General features: G+C 35.3%; 1 protein-coding gene across 1 annotated transcript in view; it reads right to left on the bottom strand.

The window, feature by feature from the left end:
* Positions 1-424: 424 nt before the first annotated feature.
* Positions 425-22623, bottom strand: part of LOC117111539 (probable ATP-dependent DNA helicase HFM1) — a gene marked incomplete at its 3' end in the record, with an annotated part of 22925 nt that continues 726 nt past the window's right edge. Inside the window, exons 2-30 of the mRNA XM_033254470.1 lie at positions 19716-19832; positions 19031-19146; positions 18166-18331; positions 17083-17195; positions 16672-16737; positions 16353-16420; positions 15315-15441; positions 14792-14943; positions 14253-14333; positions 13584-13736; positions 13172-13218; positions 12825-12978; positions 12359-12488; positions 11829-11930; positions 11106-11299; positions 10628-10674; positions 10328-10509; positions 9580-9663; positions 9094-9185; positions 8496-8650; positions 7870-7967; positions 6679-6893; positions 5963-6120; positions 4723-4826; positions 4045-4242; positions 3016-3257; positions 2208-2442; positions 1202-1909; positions 425-1088 (exon numbers count right to left, since the gene is read on the bottom strand). Coding sequence (XP_033110361.1) covers positions 425-1088; positions 1202-1909; positions 2208-2442; positions 3016-3257; positions 4045-4242; positions 4723-4826; positions 5963-6120; positions 6679-6893; positions 7870-7967; positions 8496-8650; positions 9094-9185; positions 9580-9663; positions 10328-10509; positions 10628-10674; positions 11106-11299; positions 11829-11930; positions 12359-12488; positions 12825-12978; positions 13172-13218; positions 13584-13736; positions 14253-14333; positions 14792-14943; positions 15315-15441; positions 16353-16420; positions 16672-16737; positions 17083-17195; positions 18166-18331; positions 19031-19146; positions 19716-19813 — 4949 coding nt within the window. The remainder of the gene's footprint in view (positions 1089-1201; positions 1910-2207; positions 2443-3015; positions 3258-4044; positions 4243-4722; positions 4827-5962; positions 6121-6678; positions 6894-7869; positions 7968-8495; positions 8651-9093; positions 9186-9579; positions 9664-10327; positions 10510-10627; positions 10675-11105; positions 11300-11828; positions 11931-12358; positions 12489-12824; positions 12979-13171; positions 13219-13583; positions 13737-14252; positions 14334-14791; positions 14944-15314; positions 15442-16352; positions 16421-16671; positions 16738-17082; positions 17196-18165; positions 18332-19030; positions 19147-19715; positions 19833-22623) is intronic.

Genomic DNA, 22623 nt, shown 5'->3' with positions numbered 1-22623 from the left:
ATTCTTCAACAAATCCCTTAATTGTCTACACCTATTAAACAAAATAATAATTAAAATATAGCTAACATGATGAAATGTAAACTATTTATAAAACTTCCAATTTCTATAATTTTTTAAATATTATTTTAGTCATATTTCAAGGCCTATTTCATATTTTGATACTGCTTCAAAGTCTAAGAGACAACATAGCTCATATCATAAAATGTAAATTATTTTTGAAACTTAAGAAGCGCCAATTTCTATAAATAACTAGGACAAACATCTAGCTTCTTCACTATTTTATTTCTGTTTGCTGTCACATATTTTATTACTATTTTCCAGTAAGATTTGTCTAAAAAATCTATTACCAACTTTGCAGATACAGGTTCTACAGAATGTCAAATGTAAATGATTTAATATGGATACACAGGGAGACCATTCTTACCTAAAATTCTCATCTATGTGTTGATGAAAGGTGGTACTTTCCATCTTTTGTTCAAAAGGAAGCTCATTCAATGCCATACCAGAAGCACCTGCTAATGCAGGTGATCCTTCAAAATTATATACATCCTCATCTGAAGAGGATGAACTCAAAATGATTGGCAGTTGCTCTGGCATATTAACACTATCACATGTTCTGGTCACACAACCTACTGCAGCAATTGGTAGCTGGATGTTAGGCACTTCAGAAAGCTCTCTCTCTGCCACAAGACCATCTGTTATGCCACAACAAGATCCTTCAGAAGCATAAAAATCCGCGTCAGAGTAAGAAACGTTAAAGATATCTGTAGGCTGCTCTATCACTTGAATATCATCATGTGCAGCAGTCTTAATCTCTTCAGTAGTATTTGTTTGTCTGCTAAAAGACCATGAAGAATCCTTAAAACTGGTATTTCTGAAGATATTACAAGACTGAAGCAGCTGTTCCTGAGCTGTTGGTCCAGTTGGAAGCACCTTTTCACTTGGCGTTAATATTTGTTTGTTTTCCTCTACATCTAGTATCAAACGCCTCTGTGCTTTTGGTGGGTTGTAGGTCCATTTAGAGGTAACAAGATTACTTATTCCTTCAACATCCGGAAGATCATCAAAATGGTCTTCATTGTCAGATTCTATAGAAGAAAACAACAATCAAATCATATGTAGTAGAGCTGTGGCTTACAATACAGTATGTAATATAACTCTTTTTTGTAGACTAGATTTTCAGTTATGTCCCTTAACTTACCACAGGTCAGTGGATATGGAAGTTTGCTTCTGTTTAGTTGATACACATCTAAGTGTTCCCATCCTCTGGCTGGTGTGGCTGGACAACCTGATGTACTGCCATATCGCCTTGCAGGTGTATTATAGCATCCTGCACCATGTGAGGCAACAACTTTCTGAGCTAGTCCTATACCACTTGTCTGAACTAGTCCTCTGCCACCTGTGTCAGATAGTCCTGTGCAACCTGGTTGAATTAGTCCTGTGTCTCTTGTTCCACATTGCTGAGACAACCCTGTGCCAACTGGCTGAACCAGTCCTGTGTCTCGTGTGACACATGGTTGAACTAGTTCTGTGCCAACTCTCTGCGCTAGTCCACTGGCTTTTGTGCCACCTGACTGAACTAGTTCTCTGCCACCTGCTTGAGCTAGTCCTGCACCTCCTGTGTTACTTGTCAAAGCTAATCCTGTATGAGCTAATCCAAAGCCATCTGTTTGAGCTAGATCTCTGCTGTCTGTCTGAGTTAGATCTCTGCCGTCTCTCTGAGCTAGACCTCTGCCAACTGTCTGAGCTAGACCTCTGTCACCCGTCTGGGCTAGACCTCTGCCACCTCTCGGAGCTAGACTTCTGCCATCTGTTTGTCCTGTGCCATATAAGGATACACTCGTCGGAGGTAGCCCAGTGCCATGCAAGGCTACATCTCTCTGTCCTAGTCCTGCAGTGAAAAGAGTATCTATACAAGAAAACAATTAATGTTTAAAATTTGTTTAAATATTTATTAATTTTAAGACAAATTTCCTGTGTTTAGCTAAAAATGAGATAAATTTAAATTCAATGTGAATTGCTTTCTTTGTAAATTTATGTAAATTCTTAGCTTTAAATTATAGATAAAAAGAGAAAATATTTTTCTCCTCAATTAACAAATGCATATAATAATGTTCCTACATTAGAACAGTCTATGAATGAAATAATATTTGGATGTATATTGCTGTCAGATGTAGTAAATGAAGGATAAATTTGTACAAACTAACCTGTGTTAGTAAGCAAAGCATTTTGGATTCCTCTAGGCTTAGGCATTGCACTGATGCAACTAGTTGCAGTCATAGTGTTGTCTAATTGTATGGTTGGTATGTTTGGTGTTGGTGCATCATCTCCTGTTTGTAAGGCACTAAGTTTAGCGGAGTGTAAGGAAGGAATTTGTGACTTTCTCTTGAAAGTGAATTTTTTCAAACTCTTCTGAGCACCTTCATGATTACCAGTGTCCACCTGGGGAAAAATTTCAGTAAATTAATGGGATCACATAAATAAATCCTGAAAATAATGACACCCTAAATTATATTATTTGTTTTCTCCATAAGATTGCATAACTTCCTACTTATAAATTAAGCATGAACATTCAAATAATATTGTTATCCTTCAGGCTCAGAATGGATTTAAAAATATTATTTCTCTAAATACTTATGCCTACTACTGGATATCATATTTGCTGTCAATTAAGTGCTAATAAACAATTTGCAGAGGTAGAAAATAATGAAGATGAAACATACTCATCATAACAGTTTTTGTAAGGTTATAGAACATCCCCATCAGTATTTTTTTCTTTTGGTATAGTAGGCCTGATGTTACCATCAATAATCAATAATTTATATCTATAAAGCCATGAAATACTTGCACCTAGGGGTGAACCACTTGACAACTCTGTTACCAGTGCAAGTTAGGGTGTCTGAGTATAGCTAGCCAAGAATGGTCAACAAACCATAGGGATAGCAAGGTTTAGAATCTGAATGGAAATTGCTGCTCCTAATTGCCTTTGCCTATTTGATAATTATTAACTCTTACTCGTGTTCTTTTTATCTGTGGTGCCACCGGCATACAATTAGCTCTTGTATGAAGCTGACTGAGGAAGGCATCCATGGTCTTCTGGTTCTTTGGTGTTGTACCACTCATAACCAGCTGTCTCTTCTCTGGCCTTGATTTGGAGGATTGTTTAACCGCGACACCATTCTTGCAACATGGATGTCCACAGGCACGCTTGTTCACACACTTATGATTGCAAGCCTTCCGGGCATCCTGGGTGTTTCCTGAATGACAATGAAGTACAATCATATTACATTTTTTTCTACTTCTCAAGTTCCTACAGCAATTCAAAATATATATGTGTAAATTATATTTATTATTTACAGCTACATGACAAAATCCCTATATATAGTACAGACCACTATTATTAAACATTATCTATTAACGGTTCCTTTTTAATAAGTGCAGAGTTAACTTGTATCTAAGATTTTAAGTGGAACATTTAATGTGTTTTAAACATATGATCAAAATATAACTACACTCCCTTAGTCTCATAATGAGTTTATGTAGAGCATCTTATGTTTATTTATTTTTTTTTTTTATTTCAAACATATTTATACAGGATTAAAATATATGAGGTGGTTGATAAAGCCTGTCTTTCATATGGTCCTGTTCAAACTTCATACTAGGGTTATAAAACAAACATTATACGTCTCACTTCAATAAATATTAAATTCGAATATAGCATGTTTGCCTTGTGAAGAGATATGCCACTTTGAATAATTAAGTTTGCTGCTTGGTATGTCCTTGGACTAGCGTCAGCCTAAACCAGTTAATAAGATAAACAAATAAACTTATATTATAGCCCTCAAAAACACAAACAGGCCTATGAAGGAATTGAACTTACACAACTGAATGGCATACAACAGTGAACTTTAGTGAAAGTTTAAATTCATAAACATTGTTGGGAGTGCATTTATACACCCAAACTCTGGTGTTCGGAAAGAGTTCCAATGAAACGCATCTTGACCAGGTTTCGTGATGTGGTTAAAAAAAATTAAGAAGACTAACCTTGTGTGGCTGAAGGGCTCCAATCTATGTCATCTGAGCTCTCTGGGCTTGACGACTTAACACTGATACCTCTGACAGGTTTTACAGACTTCATGAAAGCTTGCAGTTTGGGCTGTGATTGGCTGCCTTGCTTGGAATTAGTTGTATATCGGGGATCTGTGTATTTTATGGTAAGATTCAGGTGTACGTCCAAGCCAACTGCAAAATAAATGGATATCAGTATAGAATGAAATTTTTAATCATTTATTCATATACCTCGAAAAAAAAGGGGCAGATCCAGGGAAAAATGGGCTACATACCCCTTCCCTCAAAAAAAAAAGGGAAAAAAGAGAGAAGAAAAGAGAAAAAAAACAGGAAAGCACAGTATTCCAAACAAGCTATTATTCAATATTCCATATACCATGTCTGTGGTCAAGCATTTCTGAACAACTTTAAACAACCAACAGAGTTGGATTTGCCACTAAATCAAACCACAACAGAATAGATATTATTAAAGAGTTTTTCCCTTTATCAACTTTCATATTTGTTAATATGACATAGATTATTACATAAATCATTTTACCTATCGTTTCATGTATATGAATTCTTTCTAAGAGAGCAGTACAATAGCCGCACCAGCCGGGAATCCAAACCAGCTAGCCGTAATTATTCCAAATAACTCTAGAAACAAACACTCACCATATTCTTGACTAATGTAACTGACTGTGATATCATCCCCATTTTTTGCTCGTTGCAGTGTTAGTGTCCTACTCCACACAATACTGTTTAGTAACGTTGTGTCCCTTTACAATGATACAGACAAAGTGATGTGAACACAGACAATGAATGCACACAGGTTATACCAAGGACTTATAACTGTTACCAGGATAGGAAGCTGGCTGGTTTAAAGCCGTCTAACTTGAATTAGCCTTATGTGTGGTATTGTTATTGCTAATGAGCCAGACAAGCACAATCTGCACATGCTCAGAATAACAAAACTTCCCTTTGCCACACTGCAGCCAGCACTGCGTATCGGCTAGACGTACAGCTAGGCCTGCCAAGGATTATGGTACGGTAAACAAAGAAAAGGCGTATTAAAATCAAAAATTGGCGTTTGTGAGCAATACATTTTAATTTTATTTAAGTAAGTATTAAGTATATGAAAAATTTTAATGCACTAGTTAGTTGATAACTTCATTCTAATTTGTTTTGGGTCTTTTTTCTGCATTTTTATAAGCGGTTAGACATGGCCTAGGCTAGCCAAAAAAGCCAAGCCGATACGCAGTGCGGGCCGCAGTGACTAGGGAAAGTTTTGTTTTTCTGAGCATGTGCAGATTGTACTTATCTGGCTCATTAGCATAACAATACCGCACATAAGGCTAATTCAAGTTAGACGGCTTAAACCAGCCAGCTTCCTATCCTGGTAATAGTTAAAGTCCTTGGTTATACATAGCAGTTATGAGTATGGATGTTAAAGTGGTAGTCACATGTGTTAATATCATCATTTTAGGTTAGCCCGTAGTTAATATTAGTATCAATGTCAGAAAAGATTGAATAAGATATAGATGAAGAATAATGTAAAGAGTTTGGCTTGAGGTATACATGAATGACATCATTCAAAAAAGTGTAAGACGAAAGACACCTACTGTAGATTTACATCGTCACTAATGCCAAGAGAATAGCATACAGACAGATGAAGGGAGGGATGGTCAGGACGGTTATCAATTGTTTTTAATCTACTGGTGACTAATTAAGAGTATATTGAACTAATGATGAGAAAGTTAATCAATGCAAATAATTCACATGACAAGAAAAATTAATGACAATCAAAGGAGTTCAAAGCATTTCTACTTGTAGGTATTAATGGATTAGCATGCATGCCTATATTATATGCATTATCACAGATATCTGTATACATATAATTTATTATTATACATACATTATTTTCTTCTTCAAAATGATTTCATCATCTGCATTACCAATGAGAAGCAAAGAGCAATGAAAGCCATTTGTTGTTTGTTTCTGCAGTAACTGTTCCCTGTTTTCCAGGCAGACTGTAACCCTAATTTCAGCTGAGAATCTTTCATGTTTGCTAGACTGAAAGCAAAAGAAGATGAGAATTTATATTCAATAAATTCATCTTTAATAAATCATTCTAAATATATCAATTGAGTCCCACAAATCAAACAGAATCAGTAAAACACAGTGCTCTTCAATGAATGTATATTCAATAATTTCAATAAGTCTAGTTGATAATGCATCAATATATATGTATTTAAATATATATTTTTGTCCTTGTATGACTTTTTATGGTAATCTTTTTATATCTAATTATAGTTAATCCTTTGTCTTGTTTTAAAAACATTTTTTATTTGCATGTCTTGTATTTTTCTTGTATCGGTTTTATATTACTTAAGATTTGATGTTTTTACTGTCCATCCAAAAGTAGTTCAGATTTTATTCTCATGCCTTTAATTTCTATTTTATCTGTAAAATGGTAACAATTCAGTTTTTTACTGCAAGTGTAATTATTTTGAATAATACAGTATATCTTTATGAATGATTTAATATATTATGGAAGAAAAAATAATTAACTACATATTTAATTAAGTTTTCAATAATTTTTCAAATACCTTTTTTTCTTTAATCACTTACCAGTTCTAACTGTCTAGGGTTGGTCTCTAGTAATTTACTGAAGCTTCCAATGCCTGCATTCACTAGGGCGGTGGATAGGCTTGAGCCTATCCTCTCAATTTGCCGACTTACATACCTACTATTTTCCCACAGCCTAGCCTTGAAGCATTTAGCCATGTAGGCAGCATTTAGGAGGGACTTGCAGTTACCTCTGAGCTGTAGGAATTCATACAAGCCTAAGGGTAGAAAAACAAAATGTGGTTTTTAATTCACTCCTATAGTGGTTAAATGCCTTTCAATCCGAAGGGTACTGGTCAAAATCTTCCAAGACAATAACAGGATACTTAAATGTTCACATACAGCCCTAGGGACATACAGTATTTTATTACATTACATATGCAGAGAAAAGAAAAGAGAAAAAAACATGTGCCCTTTTGTATCATGGTATTCAAGTGTGTTCAATTCAAGCATATCTTCTTTTCAGTGTATTTATTCTTATAGCATTCAATTACCAATCATCAGTAGCATTAATAGGGAACTTTCAATTGTACAATGACGGTAGCCCAAAAACGTAATGAAGTCACAAAGAAGTCATGTCCACCTGCAACAACGTTAAGTTGTCATTGTCTCGTAGATTCTAAGATGCAATTTGGACGACGAATCTACTTTGTGCAGAGAACGTAGGATGATCAGGAATGAGGGAATCTGTCGCGTAAATCAAAAGCTCTCTAATATCTTTGGCAAGACACTATACGGTATGCAAATTGTCTCTCCACAACCTGATAGGTTGCAATACCAACATGGTAATTGTTAACTGCAACATTATGCTCTCTCATATATAATGGTAGTTATTTAATCAAAATTCATAATACAAAACATAAAACATGCCAGCCAAGAGGCTGAATTGCGAATTATGTAAAACATCAAAAAGTCTTAACAAAAGAACTAAGGAGAATAATAAATCAATATACGAAACCACTGCACAATATGGAGAATAAAAATAATGTATAGGCCTAACATTATTTGAAAAAAATTAAAATTAAAAGAGAAACATTGAGAATAACTACATTACATCTCACAATGAGCTCTGTGCTCCCTGTGCGTTTATGGGGTAATAATGTGAAGTGTACAGAGGACTTGGCATTACACCCTATAAGACTTGCATACACATTTTTATTATGTATAACTATTATCAATAATAGTTGAACTTACATCTAGAGACACGTGCCCCAACTCTGAATATCTTCATCACATCCTGTTGCAGGGAAAATTCTTGAATTGGTAAGCAACCAAGTGTGGCCTGAATGAGGCTATGATGGAAAAAACAATTTATTAATTATTGTATTATTCTTAATATTTCTTTAACATAATCAGTCCAACTGAAAGATATACTTATTATAGAATATCTAAAATAAATTTAGGAACAGTATTTTTTATGTATTGACAAAGAAAATATATCATATCTTGTTCTAACTTTAATTTAAGTAAATACAGTTAAACTTGTCTCACTCAATTTTGCCTAACTCATTTCTAAGTCGATCTTATTTTACATGCCAAATTGTTGTGTTTTCCATTAATTAACTATATGTAAGTCAAATTTTATGTAAGTCAAATTTTATCTAAGTCAAACAATTTTTCAGTGCCATTTTGTATTTGACTTGTATACATAACTGTACACAAAAGGTAAGCACATTAAATAATTATTTTTATTTTTCAAGTTTAATAGCTCAAAATCTTTTGCCTCCATGCTGGTTGTCCACTCCCAATAAAATTCTACTGCTGACTAAAAGAACAATACTGAAATAAAAGGAATACTAGCTTACTAGCTGGTTACTTACCAGTTTACCTTAAGCTGTGTTGACTTGATTTTGCCTGTATGTGGGAACCGAACGGTGATATGGTTAGGATCCTTGTTCAGTGTGTTCAACAAGCGGCGCTCATTCATGCGAAGTTTAATGTCAGCAAATTCATGACAGGATGATAAAAGGTTTACCTTAAAAATAAATAAATAAAAAACTTTGAGACAAAAACCAAAAATATATTTGCTAATACTTACTGGTTGGTTTGACTGTAGTTGTGCAAAAACTAACTAATAGATTATAATAGTGGAGTGGTAAATATGGGTTTAAGGAAGAGGTGATAAATTTGGAGGTGAGAATTCAAAGGTCAAGGTCACAAAAAATCACTTCATAAAAACATTAATCATTAATAAGGATTATACAAAAACTAATGAATGGATCATCATAAATCTTACTGGAGCTGTACAGTGGCCTAAAGTAGAGGTCATTAAATATTTTGGTGAAAGGTCAAGGACTAGACCATGAAAAGTAAAATGTCCTCCGTTTTTCCTACTTTTTTATTATTTGGCATTTAGGTACAGGACGGAGGTATGCAGTTCTTAATGATACAATTATTCAAAATTATTATTACACTTACCATTTCCTCAAGGTCTATGTCTACGTTGACACTGCAAAACTTCTTCATTGTATCATATGCAATGCAGTATCGTGCCATTAACTGACCAATATCTACAGCAGAACAGGTGTTATTATTAATAATATGCTAATTAATGTACTGTAGAAAATGGTGATTCCTCATTTATTTTGAAATATTAATATAAAAAAATAATAAAATTGCCAATTGAATACAATGTTTCTTAATATTGAAAAAGATTATTCCCACTTATTAGAGTTACAATCAGTATTCAACTTGTCCACTATAAATTATTCACAAAAATATATAAGGTACTGTATACAAAAACATGTAGACATAACATAACTTATATAATATATAGTTATTCATGTTCATCCATTACTTTTTAAAATGTAAACATTCTCAGATTTATTCTGTTATTGATGGTGATGCTGCTCGTACTCCAAATGCCCATTCCCCTTAATAAGTAATTTAATTAATTTATTTTACCTGTTGGTTTGATGTCAAATCCCTCTTCACCCATACTGATTGCACCAATACTTGACAGCCGGTTTAAGTCACTTACACAGATATCTGATGGAAGAAGCAAATACTAATGAAAAGTGATGCATGTAGCCCTCTAAGGAATCCCTTTATAAACCATCAACCAACCAACCAGTAAACCACACAATAAATCACATAATCAATCAACCAACTACAGTAATCTAGTGGAAATGCAGCTTGGTGGTTAAGATGCTTGCCTTCATATCCCAGGGTTTTGGGTTCAAATCCTGTGACTAACCAGGATTTTTTATCCACTACCTAAGCCTTGTAATGAGATTTAGGTTTATAAAGCATCACATTATTTCATTTATTTAAGAAGGCACTGAATATCAGCCAACCTTCTATAAATACAGTAAAAAAAAAAAAATTCTCAAAAAGAAGCTAAAAGGCACATTTTAGAACCTACCAGGGTTCTCACCAGCATTTTAGAGTGGTGGTCGGCAACCACCCGCACCCCAGGGGATGTGGTCGCCGACATCAAAACCTCCCCCACCCACCGACTGACAAAATCAGGTTAATCAACAACTCCCTACTCTGGTAGTCGTGTAACGAAAGTATTTTGTTAGCCTACGTTTTTTTCCATTATCAATTGCAAAAATAGTGGTGGTCGGCAATCTAAAAATACTGGTCGGAAATGTTGAGTACTGGACGGGCCCGACAACCGCCGACCACCGTGGTAAGAATCCTGACCTACCCATCAGATGTTTTTCAATGTCATCTTCAGAAGCACTGGCACGGATACCATAGTGAGTGGGATTCTTCAGAATGCGAACATAGAGAAGCGTTGACTTAAGCCACTCAACTGCGATGCTTGTATCATTAATTGTACGCAGAACAATCTCAGCATTTAGATACTCAATAAGATGGTTATGCAGGCTGTAAGGGCAACAGAATTATTCTAATAAGCAACACTTGAACATGTTTTTTTTGTTTTTTTAATGCAATTGTACATGGCAAAAAAAATGAAATGGTTTTTTCATATCTGCAAGCTTACCTGCTTTCCAGGTTTTTCTTACCAGCCGTTAAGTTCTCATATTTGGCCTAAAATACAACAAAAAAATATTTTCAGTGCTACATGCAATAAAAAAAGAACCACTTTATAACTATCATATTTTTCAGCAATTATGTTTATTGTTGCTTAGACCACAATTTTATGGTTGCTTGTTAACATTGTGTATAAACGCACCACCTCAAAATGGACAGTTGAGTTGTGTAGTGCAAATTCTTGGAACCTATAAACTTACTCCTCATAATTTAAAGCGGGGCAATGACTGCCCGGCGGCCGTTGGCCGATGGTATTCTATGGAGAATGCAACGCCATGACACAGGGTCAAAGGATTGTTTTTAATGAGGGTCCATTCAGACTATCACTGACAATCAGGAGACAGCGCTGCGGCGTCTAGCGTTAACAGGGAGTGGAGTTGGATAGTCGAGTACGATGCAGCTCGAGTGCCCGGCCTTAGTGGTCTTACCTTTGTCTGGTTCCTAGTCATGATAACTACAGTAGCTGATGTGTCAAACTGAGGCCTGCCTGCCCGTCCCATCATCTGTATAACCTGCGTCTCACTGTACTCTGTATACTGGCCTGACACATAGTACTGGGTTGATTTGATGATCACAAGATGAGCGGGTAAGTTCACACCAAATGCTAGAGTACTGGTTGCCACTGGTTAAAAATTTAAAAAAAAACAACATTTGAGTGATTGTTTCTATTTGGCATGGTGTAACCACCTCTATCATGGAACCACCTCCACTGTGAAAGAATGTGGTAAAGGGGTAGGGCAACAGGCTTACTATTTCAAGGTTGTGGGTTCGAAACCAACACTGGTCAAAATGCTTGTGTCCTTAGGCAAGACACTTTTTCTACTATTGCCTCTCTTAATCCAGGAGAATAAATTGGTACCTAATAGAAGGAAATGATTCCAAAAGGTATTGGTAGCCCTGAATGGCACTGCAAACTAGAAATACTACTCAGTGAATGGAGGTGGTGGCACGTTCTCTAATGATAGATACGTAACATAAAAATTGAAAAACATTTATGACTTAAAGATCATTTTGAATTTTAACTTCCAAATTTGACTAGAATTTGTAGGAACTTTTGCATATGATCATAATCATCACCATGACAATGAATATCATCAACATGTTATCATGATTGATTGACTGATTAACTGTAAGTAAGTATTTATACTTACTTAGCACTGGTAACTTTCCTTGTAGGAAAAGATTCTGAATGTTCATACGGTCATCACGGTCCATACCGGCATGGTGGTAGCCAACACCTTTGCTCACTAGATCTGAAATTAATTCTTATTATTCGTAATTAGTGTCTACAAACATTTTTTACTTAAGACTACCACTCTTAGCTATCTAGTATGATGGCTGTGTTGGTGTATCAGGGGCAGATTCAAGGAGGCAACCTACCAACCACCTCCCCCACACTTCCCCCCCCCATTCCTTTAATTCTTTTTGAATTAAAAAATGGGGGAAAAAGAAATTGCCATTTTTGACCATCTAGAGACATTATAGACATAAAAGTGCGGCTGAGGTATGCACTCCATCTATAACATTCCCACCCAAAGCCCCCGGTATGTTGAATTTCTGGACCCAACACACTGTCTACAATGGTGAATATAACATCAAAAGTCTCAAGGTCAAATCCGGCACAGAAAAGTGTCTATCAGATCAAGTACCTAATGTCAGCAACAATAGATATGAAACATACCTCTTAACTTGGCCTCCTTGAAGATAGTTGATTCATTGCGTAGAGTGTTTAGAGGGGTAGAATTCCAGCGGTGAGAGTTCTTAGCCAACTCATTTGCTGCTAACTGTACTCCCTTACGGGTTGAACAGAACTATGGGCATAAACAATGGTGTTAAACTATCAAAAAATGTTCATAAAAATGTTATTTTGTATCTGCTACTCTCTGCATTGGGCTAACTATATTTGAAAACTTTTTATTAGATTTCATTTAAAAAATAAGAATGAAAAATAATTGCTCGCCAAGTAACAGACACTTAAATAGGATTTTCATAGTAAATCATCAAAAAATACAGATTTGTTTCAACTTTTGTCTTATTGGAAGTTTATAACATTTTAATAATTTAAATGAGCAATTAACACAATCATTGCATGCTTGAGGAGATTTTTTTTTCTAGATTTACCACCACCATCAAAGCATCTGACTTACCACCAGAGTTGGTTTCTGGTTCGCATATTGCGAGATCATTTTCCATAATTGGTAGTTAAGGGTAAGATCAAACTTGTAAGGTGAACACTTTTCACTACACCAAAATCCATGCACAACCTTCTTAAGGGGCACTGGCCTGTACCCTTCATCAAACCTATAATAAACCATAGAGGAAAACTTTATTTATTACAAAACCCAACAAAACAATTCTTCAGTTTTCCTTAGTATAAATTTTTTCATACATTATTGGCCTAAAAGTCTTTATTCCTAGAAGCAAAATACAATTTTTGTTAATAACAGTGTTTGTTATATAATTTGATGTAAAATAAAAATTGTACGGCATTTACTTGTGATAAATTGCTGGACATTTGGAGTCACCTATCCATCTAGAAAGCTGCAAAAACAACAATATTAATATATAATTTGTTATCATCATCATCATTGTCATTTATCATTATCATTATCATCATCACCACCAGATATCCACCAAGCGTCATCACTAGTAAAATTTAAACTAAAATTTAAATCACAAGACATGGAAAACATCATTAGGCGAGGTCCCCGTAATGCACCTTTTATATCGACCCTTTCAATATCAGCAGCATAATTACTGTCAAAATCAACAACATAAACACACAGCCACCATCACTATCATTGCTACCACCACCATTTCTGTCATCTCAATCTTTTCCATGATGCTTAGACCTGTCAATACCAAACACTATTAAAATGCTACAATGCAGTAGGGTACTGACTCACATCCTCAATGTTTGGTATAGTAGCGGACACAGCCACAAAGCGTAGCTTAGGGTCTTGACCTGATGATGGACAAGTGGTTGCTTTTACTGTTTTCATGCGACTAATCACGGCTTCTACAGTTGGCCCACGTGTGTCATCGTTCACTGAATGTACCTGGTAAATACGGAAGAGACCAAAATGAAGAGATTGCCTTCAGTTGTCAGGGGTCCAAGTCTGCCGCAAATTGAGACGGCCAACCGCACACTCCCTCAAGCAAGCAAGAACCTCCCAGATACTTTACCCATCTCCACTGCTTAATTATCAATTGTCTCAAGGAAGTCAGTGCCAATGGGTATCAAAATGTGCCCATGGGTATCAAAATGTGCAGCAAAATAAACTAACTTATTAAGAAAGCTCATTAACCAGATCAGTAGCAGATTCAAAATTATTAAAGAATGGAGAAAAAAAAATTATATTCAAATTTAAGTTTTAGAGTGCCATTTCAGGTCATCTAGAGGTACATAATCATAAATTTACTTACCTCAGCCCCAACCATGTTAGGGCTGAGGTGGTGTAGACCCTACATCTGTGAAAGTCCTTCCTGGGTATCCTCTATTTCAAGTTCTTCCAACTTGGCACCTCTGAGTTTTATATCAAAGAAACAATTTAGACAATGAATCGTATTCTGACCTCATCTATCAGGAAAAGCCTGACCAGCTTAACAAATGACTTGTTGTCTCGCCATTTCCTCGACATACTATCCCATTTTTCCTGCAATATAAAAATTTCACAAAATTAGAAAGTAATATAGTAATAATGTAACCAGAATGCACAAACTGAGGCAACTACTAAGTAGACTATAAACAGGGTCTTGCAATTTAGTGTTACAGTACCATGAAGGATTAGCCTTAATGGTGTACAGAGCTGTAGTTTGGTGGTTAAGATGCTTGCCTTACCATCACAGGGTCCTGGGTTCAATGCAAAGTGAGGGCAGCTCAATAATTAAGTGAGAAGGCTCACAATTTTTTTGGGGAGGGGGGGAGGGGGTGTGTGCCGCATACCGGCTCCTACTGTAAATATCCCACTGTTAAGAGACTCCCAATTATATGACTCAGCGATTAAAATTGTTATTTGACAATCCCCGACCCATATACCAAAATTTTTCTTAAATTTTTTCTCTCGTAGCCATTAGCCTGTTAATTGCAATGAAATAATTTGTTAAAACTGACTGGTGTTGTCAGAATGATTGATGCATTCTGCAACTGATTACAATCTTCATCTTCAGTATCGCCTGTCAATTCAGAGCACTTGATGTCCAGTGGTCCAAACTTGGCCTGCCAATCATTACAACGCTCTGTGCACAATGCTTTGATCGGTGCCACTACAATCAAATGAACATTAACAATATCAAGTTCTTTTTATATATTTTTGTAATGTTAAAACTTAAATATTAAAATTAGTGTAGCATGAATTATCTTTACTTTCTTATTTATTATTTATTCAGTTCTAAGTTGAATGATTTGTCAATAGTTCAATTTCATTGTTGAAATTTTGATGAAACTATTGATAAATATCAATTTTTTTTTCTTAATTTCACATCTTATTTATAAACGTGGATTGAATTTTATAAACTACTTTGAATATCACTACATTATTTTACTATTATTAAAAGTCAACAGCCCTGTTAGGATTTATTATGAAATAAAAAGAAATATAATTTATTTTTAAAATGTAAAAATATTGACAACTCACTGTAGACTATCTTGAATGAGGAGAGGTTTCCAAAACTCAGTAGTCGTATGATGGCCAACTCAAATACAGCAGTCTTCCCAGACCCAGTCGGCGCAGATACAACAAGAGATTTATCACTAAACACAGCCTACAAAGAAAAAAATGTATTTTAGTCAAACTTAATTCTTAAGACAGAGGTTAGCAGAGAGTATCCCTCAATAGGTGCGGTCCCCTGAATAGGGGTTGACGGTAGTGTTAAAAGATACATTTATCTCACTTCGCCTCCAAAAAAGTGTCCAATCCCAGCCCCATCAATAGGGGTGTCCCAAAGGAGGGGTTCTACTGTATTAACCATCTAGGTTATCATAGATAGTCTTTAATAATAAATTAAATTCTTCTGCATAATTTAGATGTTGTGCGCTGGCTCGTGTGCACTTTAAAGAACCCATTGCATCTTTCGGAAGAGTAGGGGGTTACCCCGATGTGATGGTTCATTTCAGCCCCTGTCGTTGTGGAATGATGTGAACTTATAGCTATCACGAAGCCCCTCTTTACGACTGTTAGGTAGTCACGGACCACGCCATACGAAATTCAGCACAAGTTATGGGTTATTCTCCTACCTTTACCTAGGCAAATTTTGATACAAAAACAATGTGTAAATAGGGAATCTAATGAATTTATAGAAATAATAAATATTTTTGAAGAACTTATTTGAGCTTTCGTCCTAGTAGTACAAATAAATATTTTCTTAGCAAGATGTATATTTAAATATATTAACAAGTGCCAATAACAATAACAATAAACAACAATAACATTGCGTTCCTTTAAATTCATATTATGTCAACTCTAAACATTATTTCACATATTCAATTTCTGATTTGACCTTGCTGTTCAAAATATTTTTATAACTTTTTATATATTGTATTTTATTGTAATTATTGTATATTTTGTATTCTTGTGCACAGCCACAGGGAAAATGAACCCTGTGTTGACCTGGGCCCCCATGGATAAATAAAGTTGAACTTGAACTGGTAAAAAAAAAGGTTAAAAAAAACTCACATCATCCATCACAGCTGACTGTACTGCATTGAAATATGGGAAAGAAAATATATGTCTGTATTTCTCAGCTAAGTAATGATGATTAAGGAAAACAAGCGGTGCTTAAATGTTAAACGAGTCAGACTGTAAATTATCTATGTTGTAGTACAGTACCATATCAATAATATTAATATAACATGAATTACCCTTTAATGCTTTGCAATAAAGTGCTTTATAGAATGCATAGACTCTTAACATTAACCTTTCTTCTATGATAACATAAAGTAAAAAAAAAACCTCTTCCCAGAGTGCCTGGGTGGAATCTGTTAGTAAAGGATACGCAACTCAGCCACTTGCCTTAGGACCATCTGAGAATTTGCCTCACTGTCATTCTCACTGGCTTTGCCTGGAAAACAAGAAAAGAATTTTGCAAATAGACTGTGGTGGCACCAGCAGGTGTTTAAAAAATATAGCCACCTAACTGATTAGGCCATAGTTAAGCTATGTCCACACTCTCAAATTATCTGTGACAATTTAATATGGTGTGCCTATATATAAGCATGATGATGTCACATTACACCCAAATATGGGCATTTACAAATTTTGCCATAAACTATGATAGTGTACACAAAGTTTACTAGCATGGTTTATAAGAGACCATTGTTCTGGTATGAATATTATTATTAAATCAATATTTTGCACACTATTATTAAATAGTTTAAGGCTTTAGATAACATGTACAAAATCTTACGTTTGAAAGTTAGAGGTGTTGGTGTTTGGCTTATGATTCTTGGAGTGTAACTAGGCATCCTCGGTTGGCTTGACTGCGGTACTTCCAAGGCAGGAACGGTTCTTGTATCATGCCTAGGTTAGTATTCAAAATTAAATGAAATTTGTGTATTTTAATATAATTCAGAGCCTAGCTATATATATTATCATTAGATTATTCTTGCTTAGGTTTTCATCCCTGGACTCCACTACCAATACAACCACCACCACATCAACCAACATCATCATCATGACCCATCGTCTCTAACATTGTCACTACCAATAAAACCAGCATCATCAATACCCATTGTCACTAACATTGTCACAAAAACTACAACCAACATAATCAATACCCATCATCTCTTAACATTGTCACTACCACCACAACCAGAATCACCAATATCATGTCACTAACATTGTCACTATAACCACTACAACTAACACTACAACGAACATCATCATTGCCCATCGTCTCTAATATTGTCACTACCACTACCACCAAAACCAGCATCATCAATACTATTGTCACTAACATTGTCACTACTACTACAACCAACATAATCAATACCCATCATCTCTAACATTGTCACTACCACCACAACCAGAATCACCAATATCATGTCACTAACATAGTCACTACCACTACAACTAACACTACAACGAACATCATCAATACTATTGTCACTAACATTGTCACTACTACTACAACCAACATAATCAATACCCATTGTCACAACATACTGTAGGCACTATCACTGCAAGTACCACAACAACCAACATCATCAATACCCATCGTCACTAACATTGTCACTAAAACTACCACCTCAACCAAAATCTTCATTACCAATCATCACAATATTGTCACTACCACTACAACCTCAACCAATATCTTCATTACCAATCGTCACTAACATTGCAACTACCACTCAACTACCACCACAACCAATATCATCCTTGTCCATCGTCACTAACATTGCAACTACCACTACAACTAACACAGCAACCAACATCATCATCACCAGCACCAACATCGCTTTTTTAGTGAAAGAAACAACTATAAAATTACCTTTGACTTGGTAATGCAGCTTCACCAAAATCAAAATCTAATGATTCTGATGATGAACTTAAATATGCTGCCTGTGATTGGTTAATGTTCAAAGGCGTCAATTGATTCAGATACGTTTGCTGTGATTGGCTGAAGGTACCAGACTGCAAAAGGTTTGTCAATCCTGCTACAATTTAAAAAAAAAGTAGATAGAAAAGAAAGATTTAAATAACTGATACTAATTTATTTATTTATTATCATTCTTTACAAGAAGGAAAAGTTGATCTTTATCCCTGTCTATATGATGAGCTAATGTGCTCACACATACAATTTAATTGTTTAACTATTTACTGTAGAAATACATTCATTTCTGATGATGACATAATTAATGTCGAAATATTGAATCCCGACACGATGGCGTGGATTTTGATACTTGGAGTATGTATTATACTATCTTATCTGAGATTAATCAGTGGACCTTTCGGTTTGTAGAAATACAGTACATCTAGACAAAATCAATCTGTTTTGTATAATTCAAAAGCTATGATACACTTTCATTTCCTAAGTATTGTTGTCAATTGTCATTTAAAACAAGGAAATATTTTCCTTACCACTCTCAACAGATGTACAGATTATACACTTGAATATTCTTTTTCATAAGTGCCCTTCAGTTACTGGTAATCAATTTACCAAGGTTTTAAAATTAATACACCTGTTTTGCCATGTTTCAACCAAATTTGTATTGATTTCATATTTTATTACAGACTATGGCGGTAAGCTACACCAATGTGAAACTGCGGCACTGATTAGTTTACGTGAAGAATAATAGTTATTTTATTATGAACAATATAAATCTTTTTTTTTTTGTACAAATACTGACACCTACTTGAGGATTTGTTGAACCTTGACCTTGAAATAAGTTGGGAATCAGTAATATCAATGTTCTCCGTTATATCCTGTAGAGATGGTGTGGAGGGTGGGCGATCTACTGTTACCCTGAAACTAAACAAATCAATGTAGTTTTACAGTAGTATTATTCTTAAAGCCAACAACCTATATAATATATTATACTTATTTTTTTAATTGCAATTTTTACAGTACACATGCAATCTACACCCCAACCTTCTGGATTGAAATAATTTTTAAAAATGACAAACACTTAATAATATTTAGTGTACTGTACCGGTACTGTACAGAAAGAATCTATATATTATATAGATTCCTTCTGTACAGTACCGGTCCAAAGTACAAACACAGGCTGGTGTATTTTATAGGCTTTGTTAAACAAAACATAGATAAATATATTGATGAAGTTCATAATTAAATATATTTTTTTTTTACCATATTTATAGAGGGTGACCCTTCCAGCGTATCCTAGAATGTCGGCCGATATTCAGAGACCCTTTTAAATAAATGAAATAATGTGATGTGTGTCTCTTTATGAGGCTTAGGGAGTGGAGTTGTTTTCAGTCGTGAGTAAAAGTCCTGCTGTTACAGGAATTGAACCCAGAACCCTGAAATCAGAAGGCAAGCATCTTAACCACTAAGTTATTAACTCCATTTAGCCGTACCTTGACCTGGCAAGTGAGGAAATATGTTGAGATGGCTGGCTCACTACAGAGAATCGATCCTCATCTCCAGGTGGCATCAATTCATCCCATGATGCCATTCTTCAATCTGTTGATGTTCTTGAAGAAGAAATTCAGACATACAATTTTCAGAACTTGCCCATCCCACATCTTTCTCTCTTGAGTATAGCACTTGAAACATAAAAGCCTATTTCTGATAATAGGCCTACAGTTAACAAAAATAAAAATTATAATAAAACAAAATATGACGATTAAACTGCCTTTTCCAGATCATTTTGTTTTCATCCTTTCTGTAAAAGAACATAATTGTTTTGACACATCTAAGTATATACTGTATTTTATATATTAAAAGCAATATACACACACTCCTGTTTCCAGCATATGTTTATTAGACTCTCATGTTTTATTATTGGTGAATGTAAACAGTGTATTAATGGGATAGTTAAATATAAATTTATATTTAGGAAGAAAATAGGCCTGGCAAATACATATCCCATACTGTAAAATTGGTTGTTGCACCGATAACAAACTCAATTTCGGAGAAATTAGCTTGGAAAATAAGTGCACCGAATCTAACTACTGCATAAATACATTGGTTATATTAAGATTAGGTCAGATCCTAATTTTGGAAAATCTGCACGGAAATTGGCCCTTATTTTCAAAAATGCATGAACAGATTTAAGGATTCTAGGCCTAAAATATATTCCCGTGCAGGCCTTACCTTACAGTCTGGTACATACCTTATTTTTGGAGATTTCAAGGCGGCGGTGGGTGCAATAAAAATAAAGAAAAGGTTTTATTTTTGGCTGAAATTTTCATTTTTATGAGGGTGCCCATACTTTAAAATTTTTTAATTGCGCAGACGATACCTCAAAAACTAGCTCAAAATTGGCAGAAAAGTGCTTGGAAAAAGGTGCATGGAGGATATATTCCTTCCTAGCGCAGGCCTTACTTACAACACTAACAATGTGTAGTCTAACCTACCACTAGCCGCTAGGCCTAGCCTAGGTCCAATTTATAGGCGCTAGGTAGGCCTAGGTAGGCATATGGAAACGTATAATTTGCTCTCCAAGGTCACCTGAACCATTGGATTTTTTTCACAAAAGTACATTTTTGATACAAAATCTATGATTTTCTTTTAATGGCCCAGACGGATTATGTTGTAAAAAATATTAATCTACCACTTCATGAAGAAAAAATGTTTTGTCGGAATACGCCGATTTATAACAGCTCCTCACGCCGATTTAGATAGGGAATTTCAAGAAATTTTAGGTTTTTGGCTGTTCCGAGCTCGTTTCTTACTCCCTCTCTCACAGACTTGCTTTGTTCGAATTGGCCCAAGTGGATTCGTGGAGGGAATATAATAAGCTTGAAGCTGATATAAAAATTAGTATGATTGGTTGGGTAGTTTTATCGGAAAATAAGAAAATATAAAATCCATCCAATCCACGATTGCCTCTTATGGGGTCAAAAAGTCTCTCAAGCGTGATAGTCCGATTCACTGGTATGACGTCATACTTCTGTTTGCTTGACTTGTGTTCGCAGTGTTTGACTTCTTAAGTTTCTTCGTGTAATTTGGCCTAATTTAGTTATCAGTTGGATTTTTTGTGCTCTTATTACCTTTATTAAAAAACAAATGTCCCAAGACAAGATACTTGCAGCAATTAGGCTATATTTCTGCAAAAAAATGCAATTTATAATCTGGACCGTTTGAAAATTTCCGTAGGGGTGTAGCATAGGGCTAAGCCAATCCCGCCAACACAAAAGCGTGGACTAGGGGAAGACAGATCTCAACATTTGTTCACTTTACATTGTACTATGTGACTGTTAAATATGTGTTCAAATACAAGTTTTAACAAAAGAATATTGACTGTACAAATTGAATTTCGTTAGTATTTTTAAACCCCATAATGAAAATGAAACAAACCCAATGTTTTATAATTGGTCGATCCCAAATACTTGTACAGCGGGGTTGATTTGATCTCAGTTCACTGCTTTCGTGATAGCTGGACTAGCAAATGATAAAAAGCGGCAAAAACATTTCCATATCATAGCCTATATGGCCTAGGTTTACACTCTAAAATAATATTATAGTAATAGGGGCCTAGGCCTAGCCATATTCAATAGCTCTAGGCCTCTAGGCTAACCCTAGGCTAGGGTGTGCCAAAAAAAAATATTATTTTTGATTTGAAATCAGCCTCTCAACATAGTATTAGTAGGCTAGTTAGGCCTACTATTCATATTGGTGGGCGACGGGTTAGCAAACAGGTATAAAAACAGTTGCACCCAGCCTAGGCCTTGGCTAGAGCCCTAGCCTAGGACCAGATAGGATAGCTACGCAAAATTTATAGTCTTCCCCGACGGAGGGGCCTGTATCCCCAGCCCCCCTCTGGCGCCACCACTGGGTCTACCTCCTCCTAGAAAGGCGGGGGGGCCGGGCAGGCCTAGTAGTAGGCTAGGATATGACCGGTTGAGCCGCCGACAAGTTGAGCCGCCGGTCATTTCTATGGAACGCCAAGCGCGTCTCTCAGTGAATGTAGTGCGTTTCTCAGTGAATGTAGTCGGCTTGCCGATGTCATCAGTGAATGAACCCCCCAGATACTAGCTACATATTCATCCCACAGTCTTTGATTTGCTCGTATTGCCGTTAGAATTTTGATATTTTTATGTACTACCTTTTTATAAAAAATATATGAAGTTGCAAAATCGTATTAAAAATGTAATTTTATGTACACATTTAAATTTATTGTTTATAGTCATACAAAATCATATTAAAAATGTAATAACTTGATTATTTTTTACGTTTGGTTTGCAGCGTATTTCAATTAACTTATTCGTTATTTGTACTATTTTGTTAAATTATTTAATTAAATTATATTTATTATATATC

The sequence above is a fragment of the Anneissia japonica genome, unplaced genomic scaffold (assembly GCF_011630105.1).
Source record: "Anneissia japonica isolate Jap-2015-1 unplaced genomic scaffold, ASM1163010v1 scaffold6030_len697274_cov183, whole genome shotgun sequence".
Taxonomy (NCBI): domain Eukaryota; kingdom Metazoa; phylum Echinodermata; class Crinoidea; order Comatulida; family Comatulidae; genus Anneissia; species Anneissia japonica.
This window is presented reverse-complemented; position numbering and strand designations above follow the sequence as displayed.